General features: G+C 48.4%; 1 protein-coding gene across 1 annotated transcript in view; it reads left to right on the top strand.

The window, feature by feature from the left end:
- The window catches only part of LOC309601636 (unconventional myosin-Vb-like), a gene marked incomplete at both ends in the record, with an annotated part of 157,041 nt that overhangs the window by 65,599 nt on the left and 71,451 nt on the right, over positions 1-19,991 (top strand). The window contains 4 exons of the mRNA XM_082334789.1: positions 2,572-2,837; positions 8,616-8,697; positions 10,239-10,379; positions 18,972-19,094. Of these exons, the coding sequence (XP_082190915.1) occupies positions 2,572-2,837; positions 8,616-8,697; positions 10,239-10,379; positions 18,972-19,094 (612 nt within the window). The remainder of the gene's footprint in view (positions 1-2,571; positions 2,838-8,615; positions 8,698-10,238; positions 10,380-18,971; positions 19,095-19,991) is intronic.

The raw sequence follows: 19,991 nt of genomic DNA, 5'->3' as shown, positions 1-19,991 counted from the left end.
GTTACAACAATTTAAAGGTATTTCCATTACAATCTCCACCCCTGGCCCCTTTGGACCAGACCATTGGGTTTAACACTGCAATGGACTCCTCCCCTTGCCCCTGCTTCGGCTTGGACTTATCCACAGACTGTAGTCCCTTAGGGGTTTACCTGCTCCAAGCGGAGCCTTGTCTATGAGCCACAGTCTCTCCAGGGGTATACCTGCTGTGGCATGGATTTATCCACAGCCACAGTCACTTAGAGGTGCACCTGTTCCCACATGACCTTCTCCATGGGCCACAATGCTTTCAGAGATATACCTGCTCCAGCGTGGCCTTGCCCGCAGCCACAGTCTCTTCAGAAGTAAACTTGCTCCACCATGGCCTTACCCGCAGCCACATTCTCTTCAGAAGTAAACTTGCTCCACCATGGCCTTACCCATGGCCACACGCTTTGAGGTGCTCCAGCATGACCTCATGCACAGCCACTGATGCTTCAAGGTGTACCTGCTGCAGCACGGACTTATCCACAGCCACAGATGCTTCGAGGTGTACCCTCTCCAGCGTGGACTTATCCTTGGGCCACAATCCCTTCAAGAAGTATACCTGCTGTGGCACAGACATAACCATGGCCACAGACTCTTCGAGACATACCTGCTCTGGTATGGGCTTATCCACGTCCACAGGCGCTTTGGGGTGTCCTGCTCCCACATGGACTCATCCACAGGTCACAGTCCCTTTGACTCGAGTTCACACTGGAGTTCCAGCCTGTCCAGTACAGCAGTGCAGAAACAGCAGCGATGCCCTGGCCATCTGCCAGCCCAGGGCATGGCCGTTGTTGTTATCAAAATGTTCCCAGGCACAGCACAATAAGATGATAAGCAGTTCAGTAAGTAGCAAAAGCAAAAAGCAGCCACTAACGAGCACTATACTCTAATATACAGTAAGGCAAGCAAGCCCCATGGCAAGTACAGAAGCCTGCTGATTAATACCTAAACAGCAGTAACAGCTATAAATTCAATCTAGCACATTCCAATTAAATCTGTCATTATCTCGAACCCTTCGAGCCCCACGTTGGGCGCCAAAAAGGACTGTCGTGGTTTAACCCCAGCCAGCAACTAAGCACCACACAGCCGCTCGCTCGCTCCCCCCGGTGGGATGGGGGAGAGAATCGGAAGAGTAAAAGTGAGAAAACTCATGGGTTGAGATAAAGACAGTTTAATAGGTAAAGCAAAAGCCACACGCACAAGCAAAGCAAAGCAAGGAATTCATTCACTACTTCCCAGCGGCAGGCAGGTGTTCAGCCATCTCCAGGAAAGCAGGGCTCCATCACGCGTAACGGTTACTTGGGAAGACAAACGCCATCACACCCAATGTCCCCCCCTTCCTTCTTCTTCCCCCAGCTTATATACTGAGCATGATGTCATATGGTATGGAATAGCCCTTTGGCCAGTCTGGGTCAGCTGTCCTAGCTATGCTCCCTCCCAGCTTCTTATGCACCTGGCAGAGCACAAGAAGCTAAAAAGTCCTTGACTAGTGTAAACTCTACTCAGCAAGAACCAAAACATCAGTGTCTTATCAACATTATTCTCATCCTAAATCCAAAACACAGCACTCTACCAGCTACTAAGAGGAAAATTAACTCTATCCCAGCTGAAACCAGGACAACTTGGTATTTGGCAACGTGGATATGTAAAAGTGGTCTGCTCTGACAACGTTGAGTTCTGTAATGGAGTTCGTGTTGTTTAATTACTTTCAGATGTAATTGCATGGTATTAAATCAAATCTGTTACGACTTTGAATCCGTGTTCAAAAAGGTATCAGAGCAAAAAAGCGTCCCAGAGGTCTTTTAAAATGCATTTTTCTCTCCGTCCCCAAACCCATCCAGCTTCTATACAAGCATGTATCTAACTGGAAACAATTTACTTTTTAGATATGTTTTATTACACTGAGGAAAGGGAAATTGATTTCTCATTGTCCAAAAGGCAGCGCCTGCTATCTTAGCATAATAGAGACTCAGAACTGCCTTGTCTTAGTTTGAGGAGGGAAAAAATACGGTGCACTAGAGAAAATGAAGTTCACATTTCATTTTATCGATTATGCAAAACACAACGCCTTCTGGTAATGCACGTTTTGCAAGTTCGTTATTCAAAATGGGGTTAGTTTGTAAAAGGCATGGTGTAGTGGCATACCCTAAGCTTAACTTGAGGCTTGGTCGAGATTGCTTTGAAGGAGCGTGTAGCTGCAGCTCAAGGAGGAGTAAAGTGGTGAGCGCTCTTTCCTGTTGGCAATCACTGTGGAAATCTGCTCTTCATGAAGTTCAAGACCTTAAGGATAGCCAGAGCAGAGGAAAGCCACAGGGTGTCCCACCATTTAGAGCTCCGTGTGAGCCGTTTCATCCATATCCGTGAAGACCAGCGCAACTGGATGAGTGCTCATCACTTCCCTCTTTCCTATCAACCACAGAGATACACAGTATTTCCCTATGTAGGCACAAAATGCTGCTGATTTCTTGCACTAATCTGGCAACTTGGTGTTGAAACTCCAGTTCTGGAATGTCACCACCTGCTGACTTTGCTTCTTGTTACCCCCAGAGCGAGGACGAGCACTTGAACAACTTCTGCAGCTTGCTGGGTGTGGAGCACAGCCAGATGCAGCACTGGCTTTGCCATCGCAAGCTCGTCACCATGGCTGAGACCTACGTGAAGAACATGTCCGTGCAGCAAGTGGTGAACGCCAGGAACGCCCTGGCCAAGCACATCTACGCCCAGCTCTTCAACTGGATCGTGCAGCACATCAACAAGGCCCTGCACACCACCGTCAAGCAGCACTCCTTCATCGGCGTGCTCGATATCTACGGGTAGGCACGCTTTCTGCTTCTGGGATTTACCTCCCGTGCTGTTCCCATGTGGGATTTCTGTCCCGCATGCTGTTTAAAGCATCAAGCTTAAAGATGAGCTAGCGGTAAAGGTGCAGATGTGGAGACCAAAGACTGCGTTGGCTCCGCTGGGGGTTGCTGTGGGGTTTGAGGAAACTGCTTTGCCTCTTCAGCTGTGAAACCGCTGCGGCAGGGCCCTTGTGCAGCGAGAGCTTTTGGAGGACTTTGGGAACCTGCGGCGCGGGGGTAAGGTGCAAAAAGGTCTGGCGTAACCGAGGGTAAGGCTTGCAGCCTGCAACCTCGGGGGCAACGAGCTGCTTTAAATTCGGACTGGGTACCAGTTACTGTCTGATCTGTTGTCCTGGCACATGAGCGCTGGTAGAAGAGGGATGTGAGAGTTGTACGTGAAGAGTTCATTTGAGCTGAAGTGCTGCCAAGGAGCAGAAGATGGAGGAGAAAGGAGGGGGTGGTGTCAGTTGTGGGGTGGAAAAGGGAAGAGGTCGTCTGGGTTTGTTTTTTTCCCCTCCCCTCTTTCAACACTGTCCCTTTCTGCCTCTTTGGGGAGGAAGGACAAGGGAAAAGTGGGACAGCAGTGACCTGCTGCGCTCCCTTTAATGTACTAAGGTACTTTGCCCCTGTTTCGGAGGGGAAGATGGGATGGACAAGTGGTAGCTGCTCCAGGAACCAGTCCCTGACCCAGTGCAGTTGCCGTGCTTGCGCAATCCCAAACCTGGTGTAACGGCAGACTCCTCGTAAGGTCTGTCAGATCTAGGTGAACCTGAAGTTCAGAATGAAATCCTGCCAAAGTGGTTCTGGGTCAGCTGCAGAAAGCTTTTATGGCTATAATACCTACACGGTTACTGAAATTGGATCTTGTGTATAAAACCTCCCACGGGGTTTCTACAGCTACTGGTGTTTGGGATGTTGATTTTAACATCCGCTGGACAGCCACGGCAGCAGAAAGGATGCCAGAAGTCAGAGCTGGAGCATCGGCGTAGCCCACTGCCTGCTCATCTCCATCAGCGACTGCTGCCATACAGCAAGGTTTACAGGAACACTTGTACCAAGTATGCTAAGAGTACAGTCCTCTTTGGTTTGGGATTTTAATGGGGTGGTTTGAGATGGTGAGGTTGCTGTCAGACATTTGCAAGTGTCTGGGCTCTCCTAGGTATATAGCACGGGACCTGTAAGATCTTAAATAACCAGATGGGATTGGCCCAGTCTGGTTTGAAGACTGTATGAAGTGGAAAAGCTGTTTCTTAGAATCATAGAATCATTTAGGTTGGAAAAGACCCTTAAGATCATCGAGCCCAGCCGTTAACCCAGCACTGCCAAGCCCACCACTAAACCATGTCCCTAAGCACCACATCCACCCGGCTTTCAAATACCTCCAGGGATGGGGTGTTATCTTATTAGTGTCCCTACAAATAGAGATTTCTGCAGGCTGGAATATGATAAATAAAGCTTTGAGATGGAGCTTTGTGGGTGATAGCGGGTCAATGCAGAAAGCTGGACATCTGAGTCACAAAATCGGACGCGGTCTTTCAGAAATCTTAATAAAAGGAGACTTGAGGATAACGCTTATGAAAGATTAAGCTGGGCTTGAAAACCTGTTAGTGTGGAAGAAAAACCTCCCTTAGCTGCAGGTCTCCTGTGCGTCACATCCAGCGCGTGGGCCAGCTGATGCTTTTACAGCACTGGGGTCACCGCAGAGTACAGCAGGTTTTTTTTTTTCCACAGGGACCTGCAAGTCCTATCAAAAGAGGCAGGTTTGCAGGGGACGAGTGTCTGCACTCGGGGCCATAACACTTGTGTGTGAGTCCAGTCTCCTAAAAAGACTGTAAATCTCTTTCAGAAGGGGGTGTTGCTGTCTAAATGCTGAGTAATTAACCATGCAGGCACTTCGGGTGCTGGCAACCTGAGTCTCTGCAGTCCTTGAAAGTGGTTTGGTTCCCTAAACTTAGGTTATTTGGGAGTTTTAATGCCTTCTGCCAAATACTGGATTTTTTTTTTTTTCTCTCCAGTGTCTGTTGTTTTTCCTTTTCCTCTGGGAGAGGGATTAAGCTCGAAAGGCAGGGAGCCTGCACGCAGCCTCCGCCGCATGTTCCTGACATCCCGAGAGCACCTCTGTCCTGGCGTTCCTGGAGGTGGTCTGTCCCCATGGGTGGGATTCCTAGGGACGGGTTCCAAGCCGAGGGTGCAGAGGCTGTGGGGTTTGTCTCCTAATTCTCTGATGCTCGACTCCGCCTCCTTAATTCTCTGTTGGTATTGGGGTGAGAGGGTGCAGCATTAAAAACCTTTATGTAGTTGTAGAAAGTGCATCATTTGCCTTAGTAGCAATACGTCAATCCATCCGAAGAGCGGATTCATGTGGCATTCCTGGACTTGGTGGGGATCATAGAATCGTTTAGGTTGGAAAAGACCCTTAAGATCATCGAGTCCAACCGTTAACCCAGCACTGCCAAGCCCACCACTAAACCATGTCCTCAAGCACCACGTCTGCCCTTCTTTTAAATACCCCCAGGGCAGCCTGGGCCAGGGCCTGACAGCCCTTTCGGTGAAGAAGTTTTTCCCAATATCCAACCCAAACCTGCCCTGGCGCAGCTTGAGGCCGTTCCCTCTCGTCCCATCGCTTGTTCCTGGGGAGCAGAGACCGACCCCCCCGGCTCCAGCCTCCTTTCAGGCCGTTGCAGAGAGCGATGAGGGCTCCCCTCAGCCTCCTCTTCTCCAGGCTGAGCCCCCCCAGCTCCCCCAGCCGCCCCTCCCCAGCCTTGTGCTCCAGCCCCTGCCCCAGCCTCGCTGCCCTGCTCTGGCCACGCTCCAGCCCCTCCATGGCCGCCTTGGGGTGCGGGGCCCAGCGCTGAGCACAGCATTCGAGGGGCGGCCTCACCAGTGCCCAGCGCAGGGGCACCATCCCCTCCCTGCTCCTGCTGGCCACACCGTTCCTGATACAAGCCAGGGTGCTGTTGCCCTTCATTCCTCTCCCTGTCCCTGTCTTCTAGCTCAGGGGGCTGGGTACCCCAAGAACAACTGGTCTGACTATTAAAGACTGAGGCAAAGAAGGCATTAAGTACCTCAGCCTTTTCCTTGTCCTCTGTCACTGTGTTTCCCCCTGCATCCAATAAAGGAGGGAGATTCTCCTTAGCCCTCCTTTTGTTGCTAATGTAGTTGTAGAATCATTTTTTTATTGTCTTTTACAGCAGTAGCCAGGTTAAGTTCCAGTTGGGCTTTGGCCCAACTTTTCTCCCTGCATAACCTCACGACATCCTTGCAGTCCTCCTGAGTCGCCTGCCCCTTCTTCCAGAGGTTGTAAATTCTCCTTTTTTTCCTGAGTTCCAGCCGAAGCTCTCTGTTCAGCCAGGCTGGTGTTCTCCCCGCCGGCTTGTCTTTCGGCACATGGGGACAGCCTGCTCCTGCACCTTTAAGATTTTCTTCTTGAAGAATGTCCAGCTTTCCTGGACTGGATGGCTTGTTTTCCCTCTCTTTGCCATGTGAAGTGTGAACACCCAGGCGGCCAGCTGTATGCTGGATTTATTTATGAACTTTAAATATTTTAGTATAAATTCCGGTGCTGCAGTGGATTTAGGAGATGCAAGTCGTGCAGCAGAGTAGGGAACAGGATAAAAGCCCAAAGCAGCATTTGCCCCACAATGTCCACTTGTGAGAGCTGTCTCCAAGCTGGGATGTGCCTTCCCGGGAGCCGCGGTGATTGTTTGGGAGTGGTGAATATGAATATTTTTTGCACCAAGATATAGTGCGCTAAAATGAATAGAAACCAAACGGCCACTGGTTTGCTTTTCCCATTAGGATGTCGTCTTAGTGCAGTCACTTTGGGCGGGCAGGACCTCCTGGCGAGGACACACATGGAGCTGGCGACCAAACTGCTCCGTCAATTAGCAAATTGTGCTGGCAGAGTCTCTTAATTAGCAACTTCGCAAAATCTCCCTTGGAGTTGATGTACAGCTGCTCTGCCCCCGGCCGGCACTCACCGAGAGGTTCATAAATCACATCTGGTGTCTCTGAAATGGAAAAAGTTTCCACTCTGATAGCTTTTCCCCTTGTACCGCCGCGCTCGTGTTTTTCTATCTAGCTCGCCGTGCTTCTCCATCTCCATTTTCATTAAATCTTTTCTTGCCCTGCTGCTCTGATCGTGAACCTGCAGGAATTGGTATTTCCAAGGAGATCCTTTAGTTGCAAGAGCTGAAGGCGCCGATCTGCTTGGCACAACGGCCGTGGAACCAAGATCAAGCACAGTGGGAGCTCTTCAAGGACACGTTCATCGCTGAGGCTCTGGCCACGTGTTTAATATAAACATTTGTTGGTCCCAGATTCCAGATTTTGACACATTAAAGATTTTAAAGCTCATTTTTTGGGACGGGGAGGGATTGAGCATCCTCTGCTTGGCACAGGTTGCGTCAGCTCCAGCGGCGATGCCGGCCCCATGTTTGGTTTCCCGCTCCTGGGTTTCTTTGAGGGCTGCTGGGAAGATAAAAGCACAAAAGTGGTTCCTTTCTCCCGTTCCCCCTTTTCTTTTTCTATTGCCTTTCCCTAAGGGCTCGGGCATTTTGTATGGTGAGGGCATTACCACCTGGCAATACCTGGGGAGTAATGGATAACAACCAGGTAGTTTTCAGAAAGTACTAGAAATACTGATTTTTTTGGGGGAAAAAAAGGGCTTCATTTGTTTCGTGGTTTAAGACTATTCTGCGAGCTCCTACGGCACCTATTACCCGAGCGATTATTTCGCTGCGCGTTTATCATTATGGCAGCTTATTCATTAAGCACAGGGAGCTTTGCCACTTCTTCCCTTAGTTTAATCCTTACAGTCATGTGTCAAAGACTTTTTTTCTCCCTCTTCCAACTGTGCCTTCAAAATAGAAATATAAATAACATAATTCCCTGTGGTAGCTGAAAAATGCCTTTTTTAAGAGCAAGCCTCACTCCCTCTGCCTGTCCCTCGGCGTCGCGTGCTTCAGCCTCGACCACCGCGGGGGCTCGGCTGGCTTTTTGCTGCTTGCCTGTAGTTTGTGTTATTAAAACTGCATATTTTTTCTTTTCTAGTTGTGACTAGGATGCCAGTTTTGAGCTCGGTTTGGAGTTGGCCAGTGGCCCGTGGAGGGGTGGGCTAATGTTTCTGCAAGGGGAGCTTTTGAAGCCCTGATGAAGAGGGGAATCACCGAGACCAACACCGAACTCCCTCGAAGGAGTGTGTTGGAATTGGAGCTGAAAGCACTATTTCTCCCTCTGCCTCCACGGACTCCCTTGCTCATGTGTATCTAATTTTTGTGCTATCAGGGATGCAATACAGAGGCTATAATTATGAATTTAATACCTTCTTTTTCTGCTCTATTGAATTGCATTAAAAATACTGTGTTGGGTCTTTTAAGAGAGCAGCTACTGTGTCTCCATCACCTTTGCAGAGAATATATTTGGACTTAATATTTCATAATATTTTTCCCCGAGAGAGGCTGTTACATTTTTCGTCTCAGACAGCGCTACTGGCTGATGGGCAGGAAGCTACAGTCGTACCGGATCTCTCGTTCATGCGTAGCAGAAGAGACCTCTTGATTCCCTTGAGTTGTGGCAAGGAAAGATAGACGTTTTGGGGAATGAGGAGGAAAGCGTAGATCTGGGATAGGAGAAATGCGAAGAGACGGTTGAATAACTGGTGTTCCCTGTCACACAGATGACACCGTTGCAGAGAAAAGTAGATTTTGAGACGAAGCAACGCTTAATGCTGATTTATTCATTGCTTTGCAGGTTTGAAACTTTTGAAGTGAATAGCTTTGAACAGTTTTGTATCAACTATGCCAACGAAAAGCTCCAGCAGCAGTTCAACTCGGTAAGGTCAGCTTGGAAACGTTCCAGAAAACTTAGCAGAAAATGTATTAAGGGGGGATTATTGTGTGTGTGGCTTCTGCTTAATGGCATTTACCTGCAGCCTGGCCGGATCGCATGGCCGGCATAAATGGAGTCCTTGAGATACCATCTCTCCCGGGCAATGATTGTGTACTGCGATTGCACTAAATATTCATATCAAGCTGAAAATGTTGCTTGGTTGATTGATGAGCTTGAGACTGGAAGAAGGGTTGCGAATGGTTTTGAATAAGTAGAAAGTTTGCCAAGTTTTGGTTTTTTTATTTTTTTTTTTTTTTGCATAGTTTCAGTCCTAAACCGAAACCTGGATGGTCTTGTGCAGAGTCCTGATTCCCAGTGTGAGACAAAGCATGGGTGGAAACCTGCCCATTAAGTGTGGCTTAAACCTCTGCAATGAAAACTCTGTATTAAATAGCAGGATTGGCCACACTCCCTGTTTTTTCACTTGGACGTGCCTCACAAAAACCTGAGATTCTTCTGTTTTATTAGATATAAGCCCTTACCTGCACTGGAAATGAAACCAGTAAGGGATCGTCTTCTGCTTGTGTTGTAAGCAGGGAAAAAATTACTATTAGTTTCAGGGTACAAAGGAAAACTTGTTAAATTTGAGCAGCTAAGTACTGTGGAGTAGTTTGGCACTTTGAAACCGTATCATATGCATGGACATGAACATATGCAGTATATCTAATGCATCACATCGCTGCTGCTAAAAATGAAAAGTGAATTATGGATTGTATTTGCACTATTCATATCTTACTTAGTATGTCCAACTATCACTTCTGAAGCTTATAAATTCAAACTCTGAGATGACATGTTTGAAGAGATTTTTAAAAGCTATCTTTGAAGCAAAAAGTGCATTTGAAAAATCATTTTTTAATATGCTTAGAGTATCTCAGAAATAGCCAGAGACAATTTATCTGCTTGGGCAGAGGTCTGAGATATATAAGCCATGCAAAAAAAAGTTTTTTTTTTTTTAATAAGAATCTACAATAGAAATGTTCCTGAGTCAGTCAGATACGGCTGCTGATATCTCTTCTAGGACGATGGGTGCTCTTTGTGAAGCTCTGCTCACAGATGGGGGCACACGTGCTCAGCCCTGGCTTGCCTCCCAGCTTGTGAACCTGCTGCAGGTCACTGGTTTAATCAGCAGAGCACTAAAGGAGAGAGGGTTTTTTCTCAGCCCAAGAGATATGTATGTCGTTGCCATTTCAGTATATGGCTTCCACCTCGATGTAGTGACAGTTTCGGTCATTTCCTAGTGAAAGTCATTTAAAGGCTTTTTTTTTTTTTTTCCCCTGCCCCATGGTTTCTTAGTGTAAAGCTTTCATTTTGCTTGCCAGAAGCTAGATTGTGTAAATGGCAGAGCCTGTACAAGCTGTACGTGAGGGCACCTAAAGCTTCTACGGCTTCTGGACGTGCTGAGGGGACAAGTGGGTGAACAGAAGGGGGCTGACGCTGTGCTGGCTGGGGTCACGGTCAGTAACTCTGCTGTTTTTCCACTCTCAGCACGTGTTTAAGCTGGAACAAGAAGAGTACATGAAGGAGGGAATCCCTTGGACTCTCATAGACTTCTACGATAACCAGCCCTGCATAGACCTTATAGAGGCGAAACTTGGTATCTTGGATCTACTGGATGAAGAGTGCAAGGTAAAGAGGAGCACCCGCCTTTTCGCTGGCATTTTTATTTTTATGAAAGGTTAAAGAATGGGCTTTAACCTGTGGTAGTTTGCAAGAGGGTAAACATCTCCTTTCATGTGCGTTGCTAGGGTAGGCTGTTGGCATTTGCTTTGCTTTAGGACCATTCAGAACCTTTTTGGCAGATGTTTGCTACCAACCTGGGTACCTGCGCCTCACAGCGTATTGCCAGAGCTCACGTTTCTGGTCTGGCTGCACGTGGGGATAGCCGTTGCTTGTGACTTTTGATTTCTTCAGTGTTTTCCAGGAGCTGGAGTTCCTCCCTGTCTCAAGCCTTGTTTTGTCCCAAGGGAAACCAGAGTCCTCTTGCGATAGCTATTTGGGGTAAAGTTGATTGCATGTAGTGTACAGACTTCAGATGCTGGAATTTGTGCTTCGGTGGCACTTGGCATATAGAAAAAAGCATGTCTGGGAGGGCCTCCTGTTTGGTTAACCTTGGAGCGTCAAGGGACGTCAGCCACATAATGAGGATTTGCTGAAGTCGATGCCAAGCTCTGGCTGACTTCAGGCCTGGATTTCACATGAGTTTTGCAGAAGACCAAAATTGCATGTCCCTTCTGCTCCTTTGAGATAGAGAAGCAGGAGCCAGGGATGACCTGTAGAAGTGTCTTCAGTTGTGTAGGCTTCTTGTTTAGCCATTCCTTCAGCGTTCTTCTGTCGGGGTTTGGAATTCTGTCTTCCCATAGCTTTTCTGAGTTTTGGGTTTGTGGTTGGTTGCGTTGGTTTGGTTGTTTTAAACCAAGCTTGTGATGTTGGGAGGGTAGTTTGCTGTCTTTTACCATCTGTCTCTCACAACAGCCTAAATCAAATCTTGCTTAAAAGTTGAGTAGAAATGCCAGAACGGCAACCCATCATTAAAATCCATGAGAAAGGTTGGACTCCTTTGTTCAGTCATGAATTATCAAATATAGGAACAAGAAATGTAAGATGGGAGATTTTCTTGGGAAGCTGGGATGCCTGTTTGAAGGTCTTTGGCGTGAAGAGTAGGTGGAAAGTCCACAGTTTTTAGGTACGGTCATCTCAACAGGAGAGCTCAGAGTGATGCTGCGATGAAAAGGGCTCCTACACCGGGCAGAGCAGCTCGTATCCCTTCCAGTTCTGGTGTCTGCACAGCAATGATGATGAGGAGATACTGGAGAGAGTGTGGTCGGATCAGGGCTCTAAGACATTGTGATACAGAGGATAAAGAAACTTGAGCGCTGCACGTGAGTGGTTATAAGTGATAGTCAGTGGGAGGGATTTCAGACCCTTTGACACAAAAAATCCCAAGCATGCACGCGATAGCTAGAAGTTGAAGTTAGATTCAACCGTGAAATAAGCCTTTTTAAATGCTGGGAAGAGCCTGGTGGAAGGGGATGGTGACTGCCTCCCTGCTGGATGTGGCTGCCTTGTGGAGCCTCAGGCTGGTTTTGCTATGGGGTGATCAAGTTGTCTTTGGGAAGAGTTTCTGTCGAGACTTGGATATATTCTGTGCCAGGAAATGTCTTACTGGTTGTGGAAGGGCTTTGAGGGTTTTTGAACGAGGGCAGGAAAGGGTGAGGCAATGGGTGGTGGGAGAGCTGCAGCAGGGAAGGGGCCGCTCACCAGGATAGCCAAGGTGATGAGAAGGACACAAGGAATTCTCGTTGGCTCTGTGGGATACGTGGGTATGGGACAGATCTAGTGGCCCGAGGGCGGGAATGTCACGTTGCATCAGAGGGAAAGGTTTTGGATCCAGTATTTAGACTAGTGTCCCTGTTGGGATTTAAGGAGATGTATGACTTGTCTGGAAGCGAGGTGACCTGTCAAGTGGCTGCTCTCCTCCATGCGACAGGGCTGTCTTCCCAGGCACGACGAGGCTGTCCCAACCTGCACGTCCCACGAGCTCAGCCCCCATCTGGGGTACAGACGCTCTCTCTTTGCGATGAGCCAGAGTTGGGGCTTTGCCCTTTTCAAATCCAGTCTTGGGAAGACTCCTTAAAAATGAGAACAAATTAAACTTAATTTGATGCCCTTAAAATAGCATCTTAGCCAGTGCTGCCTCAGAAGGAGGTCAGATTATTTGCTTGATATTCAGCACCATTTCATTTAGTCTCTGTGCTATTAAGCCTGTTAAATTCTTCGGGCTTGAACCGCCTCCTGGGTGTTGTGAAGACCGTAAGGAAAGTTTCCCGTATGCCATATTAGCTGATAACGCCCTTTGCTCCTCTCTGAAGCACCTGGCACTGGTTGCTGCTGGTGACGTTGCGTTAGACGGAACAATTGCTATGGAACAGCAGGAATATGGCCAACTTTGCTGTAGATCTGCCTGGTAATACTTTTTTCATCCATGCTTTTTTGCACCAAAAAAAATGAAACACAAGATCTATTCCCCCCTACATCAAATGCCAATTATCTGGGTATTTACCTGTCAGTGGGGAATGCTGTCATTAGTCACAGGCCCTTATTATGGGCCCCCTAATCAGCTCTTTTATAATAACCTGCAAGCGTTCTCAAGCTTTATAAAAATTTCAGCAAAGCCTGTCAACTGAAAGCACCGGTTTGGGGATTAAAACCTTCACCCCCGCATCACCAGCGGTAGCGTTTCACCTCTCGGGGAGAGCTGGCCACGGTGGGCGCGGGACCACAATAGAGTAATTGCAAGTCATCTCGTTAGCACGTACAACGGTGGATAAATATACTCCGGGACTTGAAATGGCATCGAGGGGGTCCTGTCAACATAATGAAACATTAGCGCAAATGCGGAGGGTTTGTCGCTAACGTTCTCGCTTCACAGAATGGATTTTTTTTTTTTTTTTTAAATCTTTAATGTGAGGTTGGGGAGGGTGTGGTTGGGTACGTGCTGAAGCAGTTCAGCTAACGGAGGTCATAGACCTTTGGTGCATAATGAGAGTCTTGTCACCGTTTAGAGAAGAAGGGAACCAGACAGGGTTGAAATGAGAATCAGCAATGAAAGAGAGGGCTCTCGAGTTGAGACTGGAGTTTTAAGGACTAAACCTGTCTCATGAAAGCAAATGATAAAAACCTTAGCTCTGAAAAAAAGAGGGCTTTAGGAGACGTTTGGGTTTGGGGGTTTTTAAACAGCTTTGAGGTCTTAGGAGTTGGAAGCTGTCGTAGAATTATTAAGGTTGGAGGGGGCTTCTGGAAGTCATTTGGTCCAGCCTCCGCTTACGTCCCTGGTCTGCCCAGGAGGCCTTGCAATCTCCGCAGGACTGTGACCTTATGTCATCTGCTAAGGGATCTTGGAGTCCTCAAAGAGCCTTTTCCCCATTCTGGAGTGTCACTTGCCTGGATCTGGAGCTTTTAGGACCTCTTTATTTTGCTTTGACCTAAAAAGATGCCAGAGAAACAGCAAGAGTTCATGTCCCACGCACAGGAACGGCCTTGGCCAGAAACCAAGGCCATCGCGACAGGCGCAACATTGAAGTGTTGTAGCACGAACTGATGAGCCTGAAGAGGAGGGAAAGGGGAGAAGGGCATCCAGGAGAACCTCCCTTCTGGTGAGCTGTGAAATGTGAAGGGAGTCACTATGAGGCCAACAGTGGTGGTGGGAAATAATATGGGATAAGACCAGAGCTCTTGAGGAGAGCAAGGAGAGCAACGTAGAGCCCATCAGAAGAGGTGGATTCTGAAAATCCAGTTGTGGGAAGTTGGGAGGGTGTGCGGAAGACTTGCTTGGATGTCTGGGATGGCTTTAGGGTATGGTTGGCCTTGTTGTAGAGGGAATGACTTTGGCAGAGGGGACAGCAGACTTCCTAGGAAGACTTTGAAGGCTTTGCGGTTGGAGGGGATGCTTGGAGAGCAACTTCAGTGCTCTGGAGAGGAGGATCCAGTTGGGCTTGGTTTTTCAAGGGCCTTAAATTATCCTCAGAGGAGACTGAAGTCCCTCAGAAATGCAGTCACGTCTCTGTCAAAGCTGGATGAGGTGTCCTGATTTTCATGCTGAAATTGCTTGCTCTGTGTCAATGCTGCATATCTTCCATACTCTTCCCGAGTGTCATTTGGGAGTACAGTCTGAAGTTGCTGCGGATATCCCGGTTTCTCCGTAAAGTGTCCTGCTGCCTGGCTGCTTTCTTGATTTTGCCTATCTTGGGATGGGAGTGGGAATGGAAAAATTAATGAAAAAAATTTTCTGTTAGCATGAAGTGCATCTAAATGGGTTTGATCAAGAACGGGCTGGTTGGAAGTGTTGATGTGTCACTCACGGCATTGTTGTCTGAGGTTTATTATGGATCTCAGTGAAATTCTTTCTGCTGAGGAGCAATGTGACCCTGAGGCTACCAAAGGGGGATGTGCCTAACCAAACCCACGAGTTCCCTCATGTTCTCAAACTCTCTCATGGATCCGTTTTGTGTTTTATGGCACGTTGCCATCGTGTTACGCTGTTAATGTGCCAAATGCATTTTCTAACGCTGTTCGGAAGATGCTCTATAACCTTTCCTGTGTCCTTCTGTCAAGTGCCAGAAATAATGAAGTCTGCTACTAGCAGACCGGTTTTCAATCCCACTTGTCTCTGTGCATCTCTGTGAACTTGGCTATCTGAGCAAATGTGTTTTCCTTGTCTGGATTCATTAGTTTTTTGAACATCAGAAATCAGCACGGCGCCTTCCTATGCCGCACGGTCCTGTCCGGGGGGATTTCTGCTCCACGAGCAGATACATGGAGGTTAGACCTCTGGGCTTTCCTTTTGGGCGGACCGCCTAATCCGATGGCAGAATAACTTCGCCTACGTCACGCTGTCAGCTTTTATGACTTTAAAGTCAGGCACATCACTTGCAGTGGAACGTGTCTCTGGAGTGTGGAGGAAGCCCAAGCTCTTTTCAGGCTTTAACATATATTGGAGTGACGAGGAGAAAAGAAATGAAAATTTAAATAGCTCCTTCTGTGTTTTCAGAGGGTTGACTTTTAGATCATTAGGTTTGAATGGACCTTCGTTGCTTATCCTGTTAATTGTCCTTCTGTTGGAGGTGATGGTGGAGGGAATCTCACCCTTTAGTCCAAACATCTCCAAACATCTCCTCGGCTGTCTGTTGGTCATGGTGGATGCTTGACCCTGAGACGCTTCTGATACAAAAGCAGCGGACTCGAGCCTAGGGGCTGACCCTGGCTGCGCCGGGTAGGTTTGATGTTGGTTGCAGTAGCTCCCGGCAGCTGAGAGGACAGTGTATGGAGATGGGAGGTGACCCTGCCCGGGATTACGCTGCCTGACTGGTTTTATGCAGAGCGGTGGGCAGAGGAACAGTGAGGACAGACGAGCAGAAGCAGTGACCTTGTGAAATTACTGGTCTAAGGTTTTTCCTGTTTAGAGATTTCCATACAATGCTTGCAAGGCAGTTGACTTTCCTCTAAGTCCTTCCCCTAAAAAGGTCCTGCACTGATGAGATAGTCTCTAAATAACTTTCTCACTGGCTCTAAAGGCCTTAAACTGCCAAGCCAATACAAAAAGCTCTTATAATAGTACAGATAACGGCCCTGTTAGTTTTTATCTCCAGGAGTTGGTCCCTATCAGGTGCTTCTCAGGCAGCTAAAAATACCCAGGCTGCACAGCGATGAGCAGGGAGCGGCGCGGGTACGGCGAAACCCTCTTTCTGGGAGGCAGGAACGACGCCTTTGAAGTTCAACTCCGAGATAAGCAGGTTTTTCAGCAAAGTGGATGGCCTAAAAGACAGCCTGGTGCAGGATAAATCTGCTCTCTGCAGCATCAGGCGCCTCAGGTGGCTGCGGTGCTTTCGCTCTGCACCCGCAACTCCGTCCCGAACAGGAGAGACCTAACGATCGCTCCGGAGAGAGTGTTTTCATCAGTTATATTTCATATTTATATGTAAAAAAGAAACCCATCTGCATTTATATAACCCCATAGTTTAAATATGCACGTCTATCTTGCATAAATATGTATATAATTGCATAAATATGTATAATTTAATATTTATATATAATCTATATTATTTCTATGTGTATCCATAATTGGCTACGCTTACAACAGCAAAATATAAAATAATTCTGGGATAGCACGGCTTGCATGAGCGGCTGCTGCATTGAATTCAGCCACTTCTTCCACTTAACGGGAGTGGGCAGGAGCAGTTTAGCCCCATGTCCAGAACCCTTCTGGCACGTTTTGGCTTGCTGCTGTGAAATCAAAGGCTGGTTCAGAGCAGCGTAAAGAAATATTCATCATCTGTCTCAAGTTTTCCTTCGTAGTGTTTTACTTCTTACTTTGTCCGGTTGGCAAGGAGGGTCCTAAACATACCCTAAAAAACTGAGGCTTTATGGGAATTGTAATCGTGAAAGTATCAAAAGTTACAAAATATTGTCATATGCTGCCATACAGCTATGGAATCGTAGAATTGTTAAGGTTGGAAAAGACCTCTAAAATCATCAAGTCCAACCGTTAACCTCACTGCCAGGCCCACCTCTACCCCATGTCCCTAAGCACCACATCCGCACGTTTTTTGAACACTTCCAGGGACTGTGATTGCACCACTTCCCTGGGCAGCCTGGGCCAGGGCCTGACCACTCTCTCCGTGAAGACATTTTTCCTAATATCCAACCCAAACCTGCCCTGGCGCAGCTTGAGGCCGTTCCCTCTCGTCCCATCGCTTGTTCCTGGGGAGCAGAGACCGACCCCCCCGGCTCCAGCCTCCTTTCAGGCCGTTGCAGAGAGCGATGAGGGCTCCCCTCAGCCTCCTCTTCTCCAGGCTGAGCCCCCCCAGCTCCCCCAGCCGCTCCTCCCCAGCCTTGTGCTCCAGCCCCTGCCCCAGCCTCGCTGCCCTGCTCTGGCCACGCTCCAGCCCCTCCATGGCCGCCTTGGGGTGCGGGGCCCAGCGCTGAGCACAGCATTCGAGGGGCGGCCTCACCAGTGCCCAGCGCAGGGGCACCATCACCTCCCTGCTCCTGCTGGCCACACCGTTCCTGATACAAGCCAGGGTGCCACTGGCCCTCTTGGCCACCTGGGCACCCTGCTGGCTCATGTCCAGCGGCTGTCGACCAGCACCCCCAGGCCCTTTCCCGCCGGGCAGCTCCCAGCCGCTCCTCCCCACGCCTGCAGTGGTGCCTGGGGTTGCTGTGCCCCCAGGGCAGGACCCGGCCCTGAGCCTTGCTGCCCCTCACCCCGTGGCCTGGGCCCATCGACCCGGCCTGGCCAGGGCCCTCTGCAGGGCCTCCTGCCCTCCAGCAGATCGACACTTCCACCCAGCTTGGTGTCACCTGCAAACTGACTGAGGGTGCCCTCGATCCCCTCATCCAGATCATCGATGAAGATGTTGAACAGGACCGGCCCCAGCACCGAGCCCTGGGGGCACCACTGGTGACCGGCCGCCAACGGGGTTTGACTCCATTCCCCACCCCTCTCTGGGCTCGGCCGTCCAGCCAGCTTTTAACCCAGCGCAGAGTGCACCCATCCAAGCCGTGAGCAGCCAGCTTCTCCAGGAGAATGCTGTGGGAGACAGTGTCAAAGGCCTTACTAAAGTCCAAGTAGACACCATCCACAGCCTTCCCCTCATCCACCAAGCGGGTCACCTTGTCACAGAAGGAGATGAGGTTGGTCAAGCAGGACCTGTCCTTCATGAACCCACGCTGGCTGGGCCTGATCCCCTGGTTGTCCCAAACATGCTGCGTATGGGCTTACAAAATAATAAAACAAAAGCTTTTTTTTTTTTTTTTTTTTTTTTTCCCCCTGGTCTTGGCAATATATTGCATTAACTTAAGTTTACAATGATTTAGTGGGTAAAAATTGCAGGTGCTGAGTAAGAAAATAAGCTCAACCCCTCCTTGTAACTTCTGATTTGTGAAAAGTAGCCCATTCCCTTGCTGCACAGGTAGCGTACCATGGCCGAATCCTTTCAAAGGCAGATCCATGTAAGATTTGCACCCTGATTTTGATGGAAATAGGGTGCAGAAGGAGGGTTTGGCATCCTCCTGGCACAAGAGGCTGGATGCATGGGAGGAGGACACGGGAATCATTGGACTGTGGTAGGACAGGTATGTGGGTCTGAAGTCCTCACCCTGTGGGCAGCTGAGGTTAATGCATCCCGTGTTCGGGATCCAAGTGACCCCACCCCAAGCCTGCTGGGAGGCAGAGATTTCTTAAGAATTATCGTTTTATTATTATTTTAATATTTTAAAGTTATCATTTTATTATCATTATTATTTTAAATTAAATAGAACCTCTTGATTGTTGTCTCAGGTGGCAGTTTGTGAAACTCTTTGGTCGCCAAAAATTGCATTAAAAAAGTAGTGTCGGTGCCTGAGCAATTAATGTAACTTAAGTGCAAAAATACTTCTTTAATTGATTTTTTTTTTCCCTGCAAGAGCTGTTCTGGCTGTTGGAGCAGAGCCAGCATTCGAGTGTTTTTCACTGGAAATTATATTTTAGTGTGTTTGTCAAGAATATACATGAAAAATAAAATAGCACATGCTCCTAGGACTGGGGGGTGGAATTTGTTTCTCAAATATTCCTGTAGCCCACGTGGGCTACAGGAAGCCCACAAGGAGGGTTCCTCCAAAACCTCCCCACACCACTTTTGCATACCTGACCAGATCTTTTTGGTCCATTTTCTCCCCGTCCAGGTTCCCAAAGGCACCGACCAGAACTGGGCACAGAAGCTGTACGACCGGCACGCCAGCAGCCAGCACTTCCAGAAGCCCCGCATGTCCAACACCTCCTTCATCGTCGTGCACTTCGCCGATAAGGTAACTGGGCGCCTATCGCGCGTGCTGGGACTTGAATGCAGAAATGGGAAATGCATGGAGGGAAGGAAGAGCCACTCGAAGGAAAATTAGTTTATAGCACGGGCAAACTGCTTTTTGGTGATAAGGATGCCCGGTTGGCAGTAATCTCGGTTGGGCGCTCAGATCTAGATCAGCTTGGAGGACTTCAGCCTCCAAACTATTACGCTAAGCTTTAAATACTTGTGCTTTCTAGAGTAGAGAAAAATCCTCTTTCTCAAAGCTGTGGTGAAATGAATTTCTGTAAGGGCAGCTTCACTGCAAATATGTTGGAAAAGGGAATTATTTTTGAAGAGCAGGAGATGCAAGTGTCAGCACGGCACGTGGGGAGGAACACGTGAGAGGTGACCCTGGGTTGATCCCACCCTTTTGAGGCAGAAGATGCCAACTGTGGGTTCTAAATCCCAGTGCCTGGTGCTGTAGGGTCTCATCCATGGGCTCCAGCTTCACTGAAACCCTGATGTGAGAGGCGTCACTCATAGCAAATAATCTTAAAAGCTTGCAGTTATCCATAACACATTGGTTAGAAAGGAAAATGTAATGCCAACCTGGGGACGTGTCCGAGGAGCCAGATGACTTGCGGGGGCTGCGATCCCATGCAGGCGCTTCTCCTAACCAGGTTTGTCCTGGATGCAAGCAGCACTTTCCATGGCAGAGGCTGATGCTCACCTTTCCTTAGGCTCGTGATTCTGCATGTGTATCCCTCAGAAATTATATTCCTTTGCAAGCTTTGCCTTTTGTGAGCAGTTATTTCAGCCAACTTCAGATGCAAAAAATAAAACAGAATTTTCATCTGTCTTCTCAAAAGTCTTCCTTTGCACCTTGACTCTCTGCAACGAGACCTACAGAACAAGAGACCTG

This window comes from Platalea leucorodia, assembly GCF_965183815.1.
Source record: "Platalea leucorodia genome assembly, chromosome: W".
Taxonomy (NCBI): Eukaryota; Metazoa; Chordata; class Aves; order Pelecaniformes; family Threskiornithidae; genus Platalea; species Platalea leucorodia.
The sequence above is the reverse complement of the archived record's forward strand: the minus strand, read 5'-3'. Positions and strand labels throughout refer to the sequence as shown.